At 41.7% G+C, this 19,341-nt stretch overlaps 1 protein-coding gene across 1 annotated transcript in view; it reads left to right on the top strand.

Moving 5' to 3' along the window:
* LOC149457266 (uncharacterized) overlaps nucleotides 1-18,967 on the top strand; it is a 33,833-nt gene extending 14,866 nt beyond the window's left edge. The window contains exons 2-6 of the mRNA XM_089683960.1: nucleotides 9,225-9,307; nucleotides 9,532-9,567; nucleotides 10,889-10,940; nucleotides 14,637-14,703; nucleotides 17,896-18,967. Coding sequence (XP_089540086.1) covers nucleotides 9,225-9,307; nucleotides 9,532-9,567; nucleotides 10,889-10,940; nucleotides 14,637-14,703; nucleotides 17,896-18,897 — 1,240 coding nt within the window. The 3' untranslated portion in view covers nucleotides 18,898-18,967. The remainder of the gene's footprint in view (nucleotides 1-9,224; nucleotides 9,308-9,531; nucleotides 9,568-10,888; nucleotides 10,941-14,636; nucleotides 14,704-17,895) is intronic.
* The last annotated feature ends 374 nt before the right edge of the window (nucleotides 18,968-19,341 follow it).

Here is a 19,341-nt window from a genome sequence, read left to right as displayed (position 1 = left end):
TATTTTCCCTTTAATACTGCACTGTCCTGCTATTAGTTCCTTTGCTGCCAAACATCATAGACCAAAAAACCTGAATTCACAAAATGCCCCCGAAAAGCTCCATGCAAAGCTACTGTTTCCATTCCATCTTGTATTGTTTGCCCTAATTAAGCAGCATTGAAGTAAGCTGTTAACTGTGATTGTCTTTAATTGTTATTAAAAATCCCCTTTGAAAGAGATCCGGGTCTAACACAATCTACTTTACAAAAAATGTGCAAAACATAGTTCAGGAAAGGTGTATGTTTCTAGAACACAATTCCTGAAGTGATAGCAACAATTACCGCAACTGAAACCAGGGACACTTGGGAGTTTATTTACTAAAGCTGGAGAGTCCAAAATCAGACTCCCTTCTGCATAGAAACCAATCAGCTTCTAGGTTTCATTGCCAAAGCTTCATTCAACAAGCTGAGGTTAGAAGCTGATTGGTTTCTATGCAGAAGGGAGTCTGATTTTGGACTCTCCAGCTTTAGTAAATAAACCCCTTGGTGACCATGAATACAAACCTGGGGTGATAGAGTCTAGAAGAGAAAAAGGAGAGAAGCGCCTCTAAGTGCAATAAGTCTTTTAATTCAAGTCTAAATGTAGAAACACTCACATGTGTGAAGTAATCATAAGCATAAAAACCGTGGTTAACAATAGTTAACGGTGGGGTGGTAACCCGGGTGAAGAGCCGTCATCTCTCTGCGATGTGGGGAGGTCAGCTCTCGGCTGGAACAGCGTGGTGGCTGGAGGGGGAACAGTGGTGAGGCCAGCCTTCATGCACGTCCTCCCTCAAAGCCGGATGGAACGCACGCTGGAACGTAGCGGCGGCGTGGCCGTGATGACGTCAAGCTTGAAAAAGGAGTGCACTTCCGCCTTCCACGGCCAGTGCATGCTCCGAAACGCGTCGCAGTGCACCCTGGGATCTGACGTCATCACGGCCACGCCGCCGCTACGTTCCAGCGTGCGTTCCATCTGGCTTTGAGGGAGGACGTGCATGAAGGCTGGCCTCACCACTGTTCCCCCTCCAGCCACCACGCTGTTCCAGCCGAGAGCTGACCTCCCCACATCGCAGAGAGATGACGGCTCTTCACCCGGGTTACCACCCCACCGTTAACTATTGTTAACCACGGTTTTTATGCTTATGATTACTTCACACATGTGAGTGTTTCTACATTTAGACTTGAATTAAAAGACTTATTGCACTTAGAGGCGCTTCTCTCCTTTTTCTCATCTACAGAAGTTGCTACAGCTTATTTGGAAGCCTTGCCCTCAGTGCCACACGGAATCCTACGCTCTTCATACAGTAGCCACTAATACCACCATCACCCATACTACCATTTCCCAGGACTTTGCAGTGTTTGCGCTGTTACAACCCTTCCTCATTTTTTCTGATAGAGTCTAGCAACACCCCTTGCTTCCATGCAGTGCCAAAACATATTGATTGCTGAAAAAATATAGTTTAAACATTTTTAGGCCAATAAACAAAATTCAAATCAAACACAATGTTCCTAGTGATGGAGCATGAATGCAGAATCCATGTGGTTGACATACCACAGCCTGTGCCACTAGTAGTTTTGATAGCCCTGAAAGCTGTGGTGGAGTTTGTCCTGTAAACACGGTAGAGAGCAGCTCTTTCTGTTCAAACATTTAGCAATGGAGTGAATTCTCAATATTTAAATTCCTTTTAACAGTAAGGGACAATTAAAAAACTAGGCCAAGCTAAAAAAAAAAAGAAGAAAAAAAAATGGCTGTAACTGTCCACCAGCATGTTTATTTTCTTAAAAGCGACATTTTTTTTTTTTTAAATGTCATTTATGATACATATTTAAATTCACATTTTTACATTTTGGGTTGATTGAAACTGCTGACAATTATTATTATACATGATTTATATAGCGCCAACAGATTGCTCAGTGCTTTATAATATAAAGGGAGACAATACAGTTCAATACAAGAGGGTTAGGAGGGTCCTGCTCCTTGGAGCTTACAATCTAAGAGAAAATGCATGGTTTAATACTGGCTTATTATGTAAATGTTTATTTTTTTTAAAAAACACGAGAAATCAATTTTAGAATTTAGGGGCAGTTGTATATTTTTTGTTTTTTTAAAACGAAACACTGCACCCTTTTTATGAAATAATTGGTTGAATTAGCCATTCTTACATGATGTGAACATGTCCTTGTCCAGATTCTGGTGTGCGATTCTGCAACCTTCAGCAGTTTCATTTTTAGTCCTCCGATTATTTCACAATTCCATGAATATCAAATTCTAGTAACTCTTTAGTAATGATCTTTGTAAAATTGCTTTGTCTGCATACTGTACATGTTTCAGAACAAACGTTATTGACTAAACAAAAAAATAGTAAGCTTTTTTGTTTTTATTTATTGTATTTAAACAGTGCCATCAATTTACCTAGCTTTACATACTATTAATTTGCATCAGTCCCTGCCCTCAAAGAGCTTACAATCTAGGGTCCCCAACTCATATACGTACATACATATACTAGGGCCATTATAGTTAGAAGCCAATTAAAGAGGAACTTCGTTCTTCTTTTAAAAAAAGAAAAAGAAAAAAAAAAAGGCCAGCAGCCATAAATACTGTAAAAGTTAGGTACATATCAGTACCTGGGGTTCAGAGCTGTCTTCCTGCAGCTTGTTTTTCTTATCACTGGGGGACCCCACAACCACAATTTTGGAAATGGGAGCAGGCTGTGACTTCCTGAGAATTAACAGTCGGCTTTCCACTGTGAGACTGGTCCTGCAGCCTCCTGAGATGTCTGATACGTTCCAGGAGGCTGTGGAAGGGGGGCATGGGGCGTGTCTTTGCCCATTACCTGCACATCATTCTCACTTGGTGAGAACTGAGACAGTGGGAAAGGGTACTTGTCAAAAAAGGTACCCTCTCTCTGTAAAAAAACAGTCAAAGGTGTTAGGGGTGGGGGTGGGGGTCGAATAAACAGCACTTTCACTTTTGAATGAGCTTCACTTTAGCTTTCCAGCATGCCTTTGGTATGTGTGAATGTGAGAGAAAACTGGTGAACCTGGAAGAAACCCAGCACAGGGAGACTGGAGACCACGTACAGTGCCTTGAAAAAGTATTCATACCTATTCATACCTGTATTTTATTGGGATTTTATGTGATAGACCAAAACAAAGTGGCACATGATTGTGAAGTGGAAGGAAAATGATAAATGGTTTTCAAACTTTTTTACAAATAAATATCAGAAAAGTGTGGTGTGCATTTGTATTTAGCCCCCCTGAGTCAATACTCCTTTTGCTGCAATTACAGCTGCAAGTATTTTTGGGTATGTCTCTACTACCAGCTTTGCACATCTACAGAGTGAAATTTTTGTCCATTCTTCTTTGCAAAATAGCTCAGGCTCTGTCAGATTGGATGGAGAGCGCCTGTGAACAGCAATTTTCAAGTCTCGCCACAGATTCTCAATTAGATTTAGGTCTGGACTTTGACTGAGCCATTCTAACACATGAATATGCTTTGATCTAAACCATTCCATTGTAGCTCTGGCTGTATGTTTTGGGCCATTGTCCTGCTGGAAGGTGAACCTCCTACCCAGTCTCAAGTCTTTTGCAGACTCTAACAGGTTTTCTTCTAAGATTGCCCTGTATTTGGCTCCATCCATCTTCCCATCAACTCTGACCAGCTTCCCTGTCCCTGCTGAAGAATAGCATTCCCACAACATGATGCTTCCACCGCCATGTTTCATGGTGGAGATGGTGTGTTCAGGATGATGTGCAGTGTTAGTTTTCCGCCACACAGTGTTTTGCTTTTAGATCAAAAACTAAAATTTTGGTCTCATCTGACCAGAGCACCTTCTTCCACATGTTTTCTGTGTCCCCCACATGGCTTCTCTCAAACTGCAAATGGGAGAATGGATTTCTTCTTGCCACTCTTCCATAAAGGCCAGATTTGTGGAGTGCACGACTAATAGTTGTCCTGTGGACAGATTCTCCCACCTGAGCTGTGGATCTCTGCAGCTCCTCCAGAGTTACCATGGGCCTCTTGGCTGCTTCTCTGCTTAATGCTCTCCTTGCCTGGCCTGTCAGTTTAGGTGGACGGCCATGTCTTGGTAGGTTTGTAGTTGTGCCATTCTCTTTCCATTTTCAGATGATGGATTGAACAGTGCTCCGTGAGATGTTCAAAGCTTGGAATATTTTGTGTAGCCTAACCCTGCTTTAAATGTCTCCACAACTTTATCCCTGACCTGCCTGGTGTGTTCCTTGGCCTTCATGATGCTGTTTGTTCACTAATGTTCTCTAACAAACCTCTGAGGGCTTCACAGAACAGCTGTATTTATACTGAGATTAAATTACACACAGGTGGACTCTATTTACTAATTAGGTGACTTCTGAAGGCAATTGGTTCCACTAGATTTTAGTTAGGAGTATCAGAGTAAAGGAGGCTGCATACAAATGCACGTCACACTTTAAAGATATTTATTTGTAAAAAAAATTGAAAACCATTTAACATTTTCCTTCCACTTCACAATTATGTGTCACTTTGTGTTGTTCTATCACATATAGTCCCAATAAAATACATTTACATTTTTGGTTGTAACATGACAAACTGTGGGGTATGAATACTTTTTCAAGGGACTGTAAACTCCAAACGGATAGAGCTCTGTCCTCTCACACATTAGTGGACCACAAGGGGGGGCATGGTTATGCGTTTCGGAGCTGTCTCGTCCCTTTCTCAAGCCACAGCTTGAGAAAAGAGCAAGGCAGCTCTGGAATGTGAAATCATGCCCCCTTGTGCTCCTCCGACATGTCACAGCATTTCCAGTCCGGCATTTGTGTTCCACTGAGGCCTCGGCTTCCTGGTGCTTGGCACTTTCTGCTTACATCTATACACCCGGGCAGTGACACTGTTTCTTACTTGCTGGCATGGACTAAGGTGCTAGCCCAGAGGGATACTGCTGTGACTTGACTGTGTTGGTTGAGATGCACTGTTTCACACCAATTTTATGTGTGCTGATATTTGTCTTTTACCTAATAAAGTTCCTTATATACTGCACTTAGTTTGTCGCCCTCTTCTGTTCCTTCAGGCAGGTGAAGTGCCTGCTTTACAACAGCAAGTGGAAGTATGTGAGGTGTGGCTTTTAGGAGAACTAAAGTTTTTCTAAAGATTTTCAGAAATAAATGTGCATGTGGTAAATGTAAATCTGCTAAGCAAAAACTGTGAATACTTTAAAAATGTTTTGAAGTATAGTTTGCAATACATAGTTTGTACATGGGGTAGGATTGCCACCTTTTCTCTGAGCCAAACCCAAGCACTTTAGCGGAGCATGGCAATATTTGTTTTTGTAGTATAGACTAAATGTGAATAAATTTGTGCATAAAACAAAATAAAAACAAAAGGCAGCTGCCCTTTAAGTGTAAAATACACGTCTAATATGTGCAGAAATGAAAAGGTAAACACTATACCTTCACAGTAATTTAACATGTTCATGTACTACCATATATCATGAGATATTACCCACAGTGATTGATATATATTGTGGGAACTCGCTTCAAGGTGGTAGAGCTTTTCATTTAGAGCACACAGCTACTTGCTTCTTTAAGGGCCTTTTTGCCCAATTTTATTTAAACAAATGTCCCATAACATAAAGATTCCCACGCAGGGGTATCCACCATCAAACAAAACAATGATTCAGCCTCCTGGCTTACACTCAGCTTGATGTCTGTCTCCTGCAGACTTCTTCAAGAATTATGGCTCTTGCACACAGCTGGCCACTAGCACAAAGCTACTCCCAAGCAGCTCCTTGCCGCTTTTGGCCTCCACCTCTCCTTGGTGGAGCCCTCCTGACTCCTGTCTTCCAGGTGGAGCCCTCCTGACTCCTATCTGCCGGGGTGGAGCCCAGAACTCTGATCCTGACTCTCTGAAAAGGCCTGCACACACCTGTGCAATCAGTCTCCTGGCCATTCCCAAAACCTGGTCCCAGGATTGGAGATTTCATCCCTCCCAGATCTCTTTGAAATCTCCAGGCTCCAGTTCCCAAAACAGACCTTACAAACAAAGGAGGAAAGTGAAAAGCCACTTTCCTCTGCATCAAACACTTACCCTGGAGCCCCTCAACCTGCCTTGTTGAGAATCCTGGGTGACAGATTGCCACACTGTCACAATATACACACACACACTCATATATATAGTGCCCAGCATAAATGAGTACACCCCAACAGATTTGTCTGAAAACCTTTCCTTTCCTTTCAGAAAGTGAATCTAAAGGCATAGAAGCTGAGCCGCTGATATCACATCCGGTCCTTCTCCAACGTCACATCCACTTTCTTTGAGTGTATGAGGGCTCCATGGTTACAAGCAGCGGTGTAAGGGATAGGATCCCCTTAGTAAGCAGTTTGTTTTGGTGCCCCCATAGGCACCTACTTCATGTGAGTGCATTTACACCTTGCTTTTAATTCTCTTTTAAATAAAATTTATTACACTATGGATACTCTTTTTGAGCTTTTATGTTAAATTGTTTTGGATGAACGAGTACCTATGATAGTGTCACCTTTTGCAGCTATAACAGCTTCAACTCTTCTGGGAAGGCTGTCCACAAGGTTTAGGAGTGTGTCTATGGGAATGTTTGACCATTCTTCCAGAGGTGCATTTGTGAGGTCAGGCACGGATGTAGGACGAGAAAGCCTGGCTCGCAGTCTCCGCTCTAATTCATCCCAAAGGTGTTCTGTCGGGTTGAGGTCAGGACTCTGTACAGGCCAGTCAAGTTCCTCCACCCCAAACTCACTCATCTATGTCTTTATGGACCTTGTTTTGTGCACTGGTGCGCAGTCATGTTGGAACAGGAAGGAGTCATCCCCAGACCGTTCCCACAAATTTGGGAGCATGAAATTGTCCAAAATGTCTTGTTTGCTGACACCTTAAGAGTTCCCTTCACTAGAACTAAGTGGCCAAGGTCAACCCCTGAAAAACAACCCCACACCATAAACTCCCCTCCAAACTTTACACTTGGCACAATGCAGTCAGGCAACCACCAAACCTGTCAGGAATGGACTGGCCAGTAATGGTGGGACTCACCTGCCTTGTGGGCTGCAGTACCAGGGCTGGCCAGCGGGTGCTCCCAGCAATCAGAGACTCAACCCTGCAGCCAGCCAAACACCTGAAACTGCTTATGCAGGTGTATTTAAGTGATGGCCAGACCTGCAGTCTTTGCCTTGGTGTGTGGTTTTCCTGGGCCCTGTATCTTGTTCCTGCATTCCTGTTCCTGTTCCTGTCTCTGTCTGATTCGTTGCTGACCCTGCCTGATTCCGGACCTCTGCTGACTTCTCCTGTTTCATCCCTGGCTTGTGACCCCGACCATTCTCTGCCTGACCCCCTGTTCCTACCTGCCCGATTGTTATTGACCCGGCCTGCCTGACAACGCTTGCATTGTATATATTGTTATCTGTGGGTGGTTTGGTTCGTTTGCACTGTGTTATGTTTGTATTGTTAGTCTTTAATAAATTGTCTTATTGTTTATAACATATCTGAAGCCTGCGTTTCCCTGCGTCAGTCACATACCTCTGGTCACACCCCGGAGCCCTGACAAAACCCAGACACGTCCATCAGATTGCACAGGTGGCAAACTATCATGGTACCACTCTTGAATTCACTGAGCTCCTGGAGCGACCCATTCTTTCACAAATGTTTGTAGAAGCAGTCTGCATGTCTAGGTGCTTGATTTTATACACCTGTGGCCATGGAGGTGATTGGAACACCTGAATCCAATGATTTGGAGGGGTGTCCAAATACTTTTGGCACTATAGTGTTTTGGTTTTTTTTTATTGATTACACTGTGGGTAATATTTCATGATATATATATAAGATATATGTATAAGAACACATTTAATTAATGTGAAGGGTTAGCACCTACATTTTAATTTTAGACTATAGGATTGTAAAAGACCTAGGAAACAGAGCAGAATACAGGGGGTCAGGACATGGGGCAATAGGGCACAGTAAGTGGGGGGGCAGGGAACATTAAGCCGGAGGGGAGCAGGGCACATTACATGGGGGGAATAGGGCACATTACATGAGGGGCATGTACATGTGATGTCACATACAAGCACCTGGGATGGACAGGAGGGGATGAGGGGCTGGTTGGGAACAGCTCAGACACTTGTTGCTTCCCTGCGCCACTTTGCGTGCAGGGTAAGTGACAGGAGAGTGTTGGCAATGGTGATGAGATCTACCAGTCAACTGCCTGTGATTGATGGGTAGATCACAGGGGAACCCCTGGGGACTTCCTGTGAACAGTATAAAACAAGTAAATATAATATAAAATACCATCCTACAGTATCTACTTACTAATGCTAGCAGTATAAGGATTAAAAATAGGTAATGTTGATTGAAAGTTTAATTCTGCTCTACTTTAAAACATGTTATCAGGTGACTTTTGAATTTATTTTCTACAGAATGCTATCCACGTTGACCCTTATTTTCTTAGCAATTGCGTATACAGGTATGTAAATAATAAATATTTATAGCTGTACATACTGTATACACTCACTGGCCATTTTATTAGGTACACCTGTTCAATTGCTTGGTAGCACAAACTGCTAATCAACCAATTACATGGCAGCAACTCAATGCATTTAGGCATCTAGAAGTGATGAAGACTTGCTGAAGTTCAAACGGAGCATCTGAATGGGTATTTAAGTGACTTTGAACATGGCATGGTAGTTGGTGCCAGACGGGCTGGTCTGAGTATTTCAAAAACTGCTGATCTACTGGGATTTTCATGCACAACCATCTCTAAGGTTTATAGAGAATGGTCCGAAATGGCTCTTTGTTCTAACTTGCTGTCCATGATGAAATAGCAGGCATGGTATTGCAAGTGGTTAGAATAGCACCAGTTGCACAGCTCCCGATGTATACATGATGATGTCTTTTGGCACACTGACTTATGAAGGCCGGTGCACCCTGTGACTGTGCGTGCTGCCATCTGTTGGCCTGTTACAAAACTAGTCTTGAAACTTTTTGATACCGCCTCGTAGTTTAAGCTGGACAGAGTATCTTATAAAACCTGAGCCCAGTTACTCTAGGTGTTGCTCCTGGATTCAGTTCTGGTGTAGAATTACCTCATGGTAAAAGTGTGTTGTGACATTTTGGACACAGTTCTGAATGGTTTTGACTTTATTTTTTAACATACTCATTGTCAATCTAATCTGGTGTTGTTCATCTTTTTTCAGTGGGGTGGCGTCAGAGGCGTCAGTCGAGCTACTCAGGAGAACAACCAGTTTGAGAGGGCTTATCATACTAGTGGCTCCTTCAGGTGTGCGCTACACCTCACTTTACATAGAATACCCAATCACATGCAAGGAAATATTTTTAAAAACAGCATTTTTTCTTGCACATGACTGGATGGTGGACGTCAGCATAGCTCCCCTTCATTGACTAAGCTCTGTACTTGCAGAGTGCACATTTGTTTTGCCTTTAGTAAATCCACCACATTGTGTTTTCCTTTATTAATTAACTGTACATGTGCATGTCTTGCAGAGTCTCACATACAGTCCTGCAAATCTGGATATGCAGGTAAGTTTCTGATTTAGTTTAAAGCGGAGTTCCAGCGGTTTTTGTGTTTATTAAAAGTCAGCAGCTACAAAAGCGACTGACTTTTAATGAATGGCGTCCCTTCTCCTCTTCTCTCCTCCATGGCGCCGGCATCTCTACTGTAGGCACCAGGCTGTGAGAAGGGGGCCGAAACAGGTATCCGCTCCCTCCCCCCTCCCCCAAAAGGTGCCAAAGATAGCAGTGTAGGGGGTTGAGGAGGCAAAAAAGAGGAGCTTCTGCTTTTGAGAGGAACTCCACTTTAAGTTAAAAGGGCTAGAGCTGTTACACACAGCAATGACAAGAATATTTATAAACGATCCTCCAAAATGTAAATGTAAACTGATTAAAGCCAGTGGTTCACTTTATGAAGCTCATGGTAGAACCACATATGAAGCTCATGGTAGAACCAGATCACTAGAGCTTGTATGCATACAACCTTTGACATCCAAAGCAGATCCACTGTGCCTAATGATAACTCAGACCCCAAAAAACAGAAAATATTAATTGTCTGGGGCTACACATGTGGGGCAGTCCCTTAATCATCTGCCACCCAGTCTCCAAAGGTAATAAGAGTTTTTAAGCTGCCTGGCCGGAGTGGCATTTTGGAGAAGAATTAGGGTTCCATGCTGCTCCAAACAAAGTTGGTGGTACATGAAAAACACAACCATTGTTAAAGCCCAAATCCAAGCAAATAAAATATTGGGGTTCATAGGGGTAATTCTTCATTTTATCCAGGGAAGAGAAAAAAAAACGTTTACTCACCTGATCCTCCACTCTCCTTGCAAATGGCACTTCCCCATACTCCAGCAGTGGACTGTCCCTCTGTGTCCTCCTATCCAGAGCAGATCTATAGACCCTGATCTGACCTTTATGACCTCATATCCCGAGACCTCTAGAGCGCAGGGTTGGAGAAGCTGTGGGGACCAGTCTAGTGGTTGGGGAGGAGCGGAAGATCAGGCAAGTGTATATCCTTTTTTTGTTCCCCTAAATATAAATGAGCAAGTAACCCTTGCACTATGGGCACAGCCCCACTGCAAAGGATAATTATTTATTTGCCTGCAGTTGAGATTTAACTATCAGATAAAATTCCCCTAGAAGTTTGGGAACTTGTCCAGACTTACTTGTAATGCCCTTGTAATGACATTCTGTTAAGATTGTAGCTCGGTGTGTTCTCAGCCAATACATTTCTAGAGATTAGATAGAGTTTATGGTAAATAATTGTGTACTATATAATGAAGCTCTTTTATTTGTAGATGCTAATATGAATTGTGTTTTTCCAGTAATCAACAGTTTTTGTTTTTAGTTTTAGTTCCCTGTTGTACCACAGCAGATCATCTGACAGATGATATCACAAAGTAAGTTTATTATTATGACATTTTCCAAAATGGGTGACCTAAGTAGTAATTTTTATAACTTACTATAGTTGTAACTTGTAATAGTATGTTGACCCTTTATTGCCTGCCCCAGCCCCCCTTTAAAAAGGTCTCAATGCCAGGGGGTGGGAAAGTAGAGCCAGCTACCCATCATTAGCAGAGACCAAGAGCAGTCTCTCACTGTGCGCTCCCAGCACAGAAACATTGGCTGTCCCACAGTGGCCAATCCAGTGTAAGGTTATTAAAGTCCACCTTGTAATATAACCAAGTTGTTAGCTTCTAATATAACCAACTCGTTATGGAGGGCCTGGCACTCCCTCTTCATCAGAGCTTAATAGTGAGTGGACTTGAATTTAAGACTATAGAATACTGGTTAGAGTTATGGAATTCCTAACATCTGTTGGGTGCAGTGACCTTATAACTACTAGTATTCCTAGTATCAGCAATATTATAACTCTATCCACTTTCCTGTACAGACCTTAACTTTAAGTTCATGTAGCCTTCAAGCCCTGATAAAGGAGGAATACGAGGAATACCAACTCGGTGGCTGCTTACTTACCTTACTTGAATTGATTAATACTTTTTTTTGGACTCTCAGACCATTGGTGTGGTGCTTCTACTACATCTTTTACATTGAGAGTTTACCCTGGGTTAGCACTATACATTAAACTGACTTTTTATAGTCTTGAGATATCAATAACAAAAGGTGCAGTGCTTTACACGCACGTTTCTGGTGTTTATAGCTTTCTGGGCCTCTGTTGCAGAGATTTCCTACCACTTCTTGTCCTACAGGCAGCATTGTCCTACCAGGGCAGAAAACTATGGGCAAATATTTTGTACAGGGCTACAATGGTAATATAATTTATGAATGTCATAGTTGAATATTATATTGTAGACTGCATGGTACCTCATTCCTGATAAACAATTGTAAAATACCCCAAAAGAACAGCATGGTACATTACTGGTAGAGTGTAGGACAGACTCTCATATATAAAAAAATTGCTCATTTTATTGAATACAACATAAATTTGACTTGTTTAGGAATATTAAATGGATAAACCAGCCTAAGTGTATCAGCAATGTTCTCTATAACATTATCCTCCAAAGGGTCGACGTGTTTCGCTTGTCAGCTTCCTCAGGACCGTAGAGATTGGAGGCAGAGAGATCAATTGCCTTAGCTAAAAATAATATAAATATATATATACACACACACACACACACATATATATATATATATAGAAAACATTAATCGTGTAAAGAAATGTCCAAAGAAAACAAACATTGAAAACTGTTCTCCACAAACACACATACCAATACAGATGGGGATGCAGGGCATCAGCACATGTAGGGAGTAGACAAAGCAGTCTTGAGTGGGCATCCATATCCATTATTCTTCCTGATGTCCCAAATATTATGGTATCCTAACCCAGAGGAAACCCACAAAAGATAAAATAAAACAGAGGGGAAGAGGAAAATGGAGAGGGGCAGCAGACCCAAACACCAAGCAACAATGAACCACTTACTTGATAGAGGAGCAAGCAGCAGAACAATTCATGTATAGGTTTATATAGGTGGATCCATACAGGACATATAAGCCAAAGAACCCTTGTATAATAATCTAAACATAACAATACATAAACAATCAATCAAGGTTTCTTCAATATGGAGATGCCCCTCTCTTAGGGACTCATAGATGCCAACACCCCATTCCAAACACATACCCAACACTCCCACCATCAGAAAGAGGGGGGGAAGGTACACCATCAGGTCCAATATTCAGCCTCAGTAATAATCAGTCCACTCCTTTAAATGCTAACATGCATACATATGGAATCATTCCTTTACCAGCAATGCCTATAACATAATACACAACATCATGTTCAGGAAGCCCCACAATATATCCTCTCTCTATGTTCTCAAACCGTATGTATCTCACCTTAACCATTTCAATACCGTGCAATTTTACACCTTCCTGCCCAGGCCATTTTTCAGGTTTCAGCGCTAACATTGTAACATTGTACTACTTTGGGGAAGTGATCAGTATTTTTTTTTTTTTTTTTTTTTTTACACAGTTTGCTTATAGCAAAGAATTACTTTGCTATAAGCAAGCATTTAGCTGAATGAAATCGATTCATTCAGCTTTTTTTTTTTTTTCTTTTTTTTTTTTGTGCTTAGCTGTGATTTGGTCACAGCTAATCACATGACATGTGCATGTGATTAACTGTGACCATTCACAGCTAGGCACTAGTATACAATGGATGGCATCATGAATGAAGCCATCCATTGTATACAACTGTCATGTGACCTGCTGTGATTGGTCACAGCAGGTCACATGGTACCAGCAACGGGAGCCGGTACTCGGATCTGTCATCGGCCGTGTCCGAGGTGCACGGCCGGTGACAGATCGCACTGCTGCGCCGCTCTGCATTAGCGCAAACGGCGCATGTGCGGGAGCACGCCAAATGGCGTGCACCCGGAATGCAGGGACACAATTGAAGCCGCCAAACGGCCATTGGCCGGGCGGCTAATGGTTAAGTTATATCTGCATCATAGTTAGCCAGCCATATAATAGCTCAAAATGGCACCAAAAACCAGCATCCAGCGGGGAGCTTAAATGTCGCCACCCGCTGGATATACATCATCAGCGCCTGATGTCACATCCGCCCCAATCCAAGATAGGGCGGAAGTGGATCACCTCCATAGACCATGTGCGCACTGTGCATGTGCTCCCATACTCCAGCCCACATCCTAACTCAACAGCATCAGCCGCGGCATACGGAAGTCCTGCCAGCTGCCACCACCTCAGCTCCACCTCCTCCGGAACCACTGGACAACAAACAATTCAGTCTGTCTCCTCTGTCTCTACCTCAGAAGACGTGCGTGCGCGTGCGCATGAAATGTGTCAGGTGGAGCCCAGGACGTTGTGACATCACGCCGCCGGCGCCACGTGGAGGCCCGGCGGGCCATCTTTGATCTTGGAGGGTCAGTCATTCACTTGCATCTGGCACTATTGTGATTTTTAACCCATGCTTCTTTGATGAATAAAGTATCTATTTACATACTACACTATGAGTTTCTCCCTGTGTCTCCTGTGAGGAGCTTTTCAACCTTTACATCCCCGGTGTGACCCTATACCAGTTCCAGAGAGGGGGAACGTTTTATTCCATACATCTCTGCAAGGATACTTCTGGCCTGTGGGATCTCATCTTTACCACACGAGGGCGCTTCATCTCTACATTTTCCAGTTCCTATCTACACTCTGACCAGAAAGAGAGGGGAATCTTCAAGATATTTATATATATGCGTATTACCAATACGCTTCTGGTTAGTGCGCATTTCTATCATTTGCACTGGAAAAACAGCGAGCACCATTACAGGACTGCATTTTATTTGTGACTTTTTACTTCTAGTTTGCAATCTTCATCTTTATTAATATTATACAGCGCTGCATTTACATATATGTACTTATATTAGGATTTTATATGCGTTTTCCTTGAATGTTCAGCTGCTGACACTTTGGAGCGCTCACTGTAGCATGTCATTCTACAATTCAGTCTCCCAGCTTGCATCCATGGCTGGCAGCTCCAAATGTTTGTCCTGCAATGTACCAGTAAAGACCCATGCTGCATATCACAGTTTCAAAGTAGCTCCTCTTAATTCTGTAATTATATATTTCAGTGTGTATTGTCCATCTGGGTGTTTGACAAAGAGCCTATCCATATGGGGAACAGATATCTACACAGAGGTAGGAGACCTTTCTTCCTTCCTCATACTGTATAAACAATAGTACTGCCTATTTAATCTTGTCTGTCTGCTTTGATTCCTCAATGTTATTTCTACTATTACACAACTATAGTCAGATGATTTCCTAAGTGCTAATGTAATATAGATAAAGGGACAATCAACTACATAAAATAGCTGCTACTGGACCAACCTTAAAGGATAAGTTCACCTTTTGCACAAAAATAATAATTGTACATTTTTTGCAGGTAAAAAAATGTGCATTTATTATTTTTGTCTGTAAAGCATTGCACCAGCGATCAGCAGATCACTGGTGCCATGCAGGTCTCCTAAAGACCTGTCAGGACTTGCAGTACATTCATTCACAGAGCACTGTGGCAGAGCCCCACACGGCCATGCTGTTTTCAAATCTGACAGCTAGTACAGGGGAACTTCTCCCTGTATTTCTGTCGGGGGGGGGCAATGGGCAGCAGCTGCAGCATTGGGAACATGTTATATGTTCCACCCTAGAAACACATGCAACGCGTAACATGCTCCCAAAGGTGAACTTATCCTTTAAAGTGTATATATAGATTATTTTTTTTGTTTTGTTTTAGATAAGTAAGGAAGTGGTAAAGCCCATGCTAGTTTATTTTTTGCTGTCTGTATACCATTATGGAAAGTTCCTTTCACAAAGAAGTAATTGAGGCCACCAGCAATGAATGGTCAGGAATGAACTGGCGATAAAAATTGGTGAATCCCAAGAAGCGCTGCATGGCTTTCAGACCAGAGGCTGGGGCCACTTGGAGATAGCAAAAAAAGCATTGATCTAGTGCTTAAAAATAAAAAAAAATTAATTGTTTACAAGGTGCTGGAAGCAGAAGTGACATAATGACATCGCTCTGGTCCTCCAAGGGCATAGAGATGAGTGGAGGCCATCTTTCCTTCACTGATCTCTTGCCCTGTGCCAGGTTCATTGAATAAGTTCGCTGAGGACGGCGGTGAGGGGCCAGGTTATTTTTGGCACCTGTATCGGTGCTTATTTTCATGTCGGCCAAAGGCCGATAGAGGTGTATTTCAGTTCATCCCTAGTTCTGACCTTACAGAGACTCCCCCAGCTGTGACATCAAAATATATGCTACTAAGTCTGTAATGAAGTGAAGCAATACCTCATTTTTTTAAGGTCACTACTGCAACAAAAGTTTAATTACGGTATCTATGTGATTTTAAACCAAAAACATCTATAATGGAATTCATTTCTGCTCCATCACTATTTAACCTAATCTGTTCCTATTTATCTTTCCCTTGGGACCTTAAGGCAGCAAAAATGTTAAATGTGTAACCATTTTTTATGTAAAAAGGTTTTTACAAAACTTTGATACAAAAATGTTACAACATCACACATCTTAAAAGAATATGTACAATTGCTCTGGTACAAAAAGTGATTGCAACATGGTACAGACTGATACCTCAGGCAAAAAAATTATAAAATTTTTCCCATAAGATCTCTTTAAATATTCAATACTGCCAGAAACGGCTCCAACGCATTTCGATTAGCAGAGTACAAATCTTCCTTGGGGGCAAAACAAGAAGCATCTATATAATAAAAGGAACTTGTAAGATCACACAATAATATAATATTCAAATATAGTACATATTCAACTCCAACAAGAATTGTCAGTTAAAGTGATGCAGCGCCATAACGCAGAAAATGGCCTGGTCAGGAAGGGGGGGAAGGTAAATCCTCAGGAGGGCAAGTGGATAAAAACCCTAAAACACATGTGAATGCAAACAATTATAATGAAAAATAGTGAACAATTCTAGTTGCAAAGTTTCTTTAAAATACCAGATGTGCCCTCACCTGGAGCTTTAAAAACATAAAAACCCTCTCTTGGGGAGGGGCTTGATGACATCATGACGCTCGCGGATACACTTACCCTGTACATCAGGGAAGTGGAGGCTTTGTGTGCTTATGAAGGGCAATTTTGGATCCATATGCGCATTATATCAGGTGAGACTGAGCACCTACACAATGTGAGTGGCCATTTTTATGTTTTTAATAAACTAATGTGTTTAAAGGATAAAGCACTATTGTGTTTTACTAATCTTTTCTGACATGTGTGCTGAGTGGAGAAGGAAAGATTAAAGGGACCAGTTACCATTGTAGGAAGATTCTATTTACAAGATATACCCACCAGTATATGACCACTTCAAAGGACACATGCGGTTTTTGACCTAACTATATGTGAGGACAAAAACTCCAGGTGAGGGCACATCTGGTGTTTGTGGTGGTGGATTAAGTTTTATGTGCATATGGATCCAAAATTGCCCTTCATAAGCATACAAAGATAGCCTCCACTTCCCTGATGTACATTGTAAGTGTATCAGCAAACTAAGAGTGTCGTGATGTCATCAAGCCCCTCCCCAGGGGAGGGTTTTTATGTTTTTAAAACTTCAGATGAGGGCACATCTGGTGTTTGTGGTGGTGGATTAAGTATTATGAAGATATAGAGCTATGGAGTTTTTCTAAAGTTGAAGAAGCAACACTATTAAGAGACTTTGCAACTAGAATTGTTCACTATTTTTCATTATAGTTGTTTGCATTCACATGTGTTTTGGGGTTTCTAAAGGAAGCGTGGCACTGTATGTTTATTTATTTGGATTATTCATATGTGTAAGTGTAAACTGCTTTCTGGATTGTAGTTTTTGAGTTATACTCACTGTATAAGGTAGTAGGTTGCAATTATGTTAGGCTGCTAGTGAGAATCAATTGACTTGAAGAATCATGTTAGTGATACTTCTCTTTGTAAGTGAATTGCCATAATTCTTGGAGTTGAATATATGTTATAATCTATTATAATATTGTTTAAGGGTATCAGTCTGTACCTTATTGCAATCACTTTCTGTACCAGAGTAATTGTGTATATTGTTTTGTATCAATAAAGTTTTGTAAAACCGTTTTTACGTAGAAAATGGTTACATATTTCACATTTTTGCTACCTTAAAGTCCCAAGGGGAAGATAAATTGGAACAGATTGAATTAGTTACATGCAGGAAAATAACTGCCTCATAAACCCATGATTACCTTAAATAGATTTAGTTATCATAATCTTTTTTACGATTGTTTTGAATGATGTTGATGTACATAAACCTGCTTGTACCTTTATTTCTTGACCTTTTATGATGCCTAAACCTATATGTTCACTGATCTTTACAGAACTCTCCCATATGCATAGCTGCTGTTCATGCCGGAGTAGGCTCTAATGGAGGAGGATATGTCACAGTAGTGAAGATGCCAGGTCAAGCAACCTACATTGCCTCCAATAAGAATGGCATCAGCAGCCTTAGTTATGGGACATCAACCAGCTCCTTCATGTTGTCCACTAACCTCACTACGTCTACTGTCTCTTCCTCTGCTATTACAGTTGTTTCCAGCACTGCCCTTCCCACTTCTCCTCCTAGCACTGCCCTTCCCACTTCTCCTCCTCCTAGTACTGCCCTTCCTGCCACTTCTGATGCTATAATCACTACTGGTGTTTCAGTCTCTACTACCACTCCTAGTACTGCCCTTCCTGCCACTTCTGATGCTATAATCACTACTGGTGTTTCAGTCTCTACTACCACTCCTCCTAGTACTGCCCTTCCTGCCACTTCTGATGCAATAATCACTACTGGTGTTTCAGTCTCTACTACCACTCCTAGTACTGCCCTTCCTGCCACTTCTGATGCAATATTCACTACTGGTGTTTCAGTCTCTACTACCACTCCTAGTACTGCCCTTCCTGCCACTTCTGATGCTATAATCACTACTGGTGTTTCAGTCTCTACTACCACTCCTAGTACTGTCCTTCCTGTCACGTCTGATGCTACAATCACTACTGGAAATTCAGACACTACTACCACTCTTCTTTCTAGTACTGACCTTCCTGCCACTTCTAATGCTATAATTACTACTGGTGATTCAGACACGACTACTGCTCCTCCTTCTAGTACTGACCTTCCTGCCAATTCTGATGCTACAATCACCACTGGTGGTTCAGATACTACTACTGCTCCTCCTAGTACTGATCTTCAAGCCACGTCTGATGCTTCAATTGATACTGGTGCCACAGACACTACTACTGCTTCTTTAGTTGATAATAAGGCTTTGGGTAGTAATGTTCTTCAATCTGATATGAGTAGTTTCCTGGCTGCTGACAGTGTTGCAGTTGCTTATTGAAAGAATACCTTTCTTCAAATGAGATATATCCAAATTGAAAACGTCCTTCCAGTGCAAAAAAAAAACTCAAAATGGATTTAATAATAAAATAGAATTACAAGAAAAATATTGAAATACAGGATGTAAAAGAATGTCAAAAGTGTAGTTGTGTTCTTCAGATAATAATTGTGTATGTATAAGTATAATTACAGTTGCAAGAAAAAGTATGTGAACCCCTTGGGATTACATGGAGTTTTGCATGAATTGGGCATAAAATATGCTCTGAACGTCATCTAAGTCACAACAATAGAAGAACACAGTCTGCTGAACATAATACTACACAAACATTAGATGTTGCCATGGTTTAATTGCACATAACATGTAAATATTCACAGTGCAGGGAGGAAAAAGTATGTGAGGCCCTAGCTTAATGACTTCTCCCAGAGCTAATTGGAGCCAGGAGTG

The sequence above is a fragment of the Staurois parvus genome, unplaced genomic scaffold (assembly GCF_062004578.1).
Source record: "Staurois parvus isolate SC_StPar_1 unplaced genomic scaffold, SC_StPar_1.0 ptg000332l, whole genome shotgun sequence".
Taxonomy (NCBI): domain Eukaryota; kingdom Metazoa; phylum Chordata; class Amphibia; order Anura; family Ranidae; genus Staurois; species Staurois parvus.
Note: the sequence above shows the minus strand (reverse complement) of the source record. Positions and strands in the feature narration are given on the sequence as shown.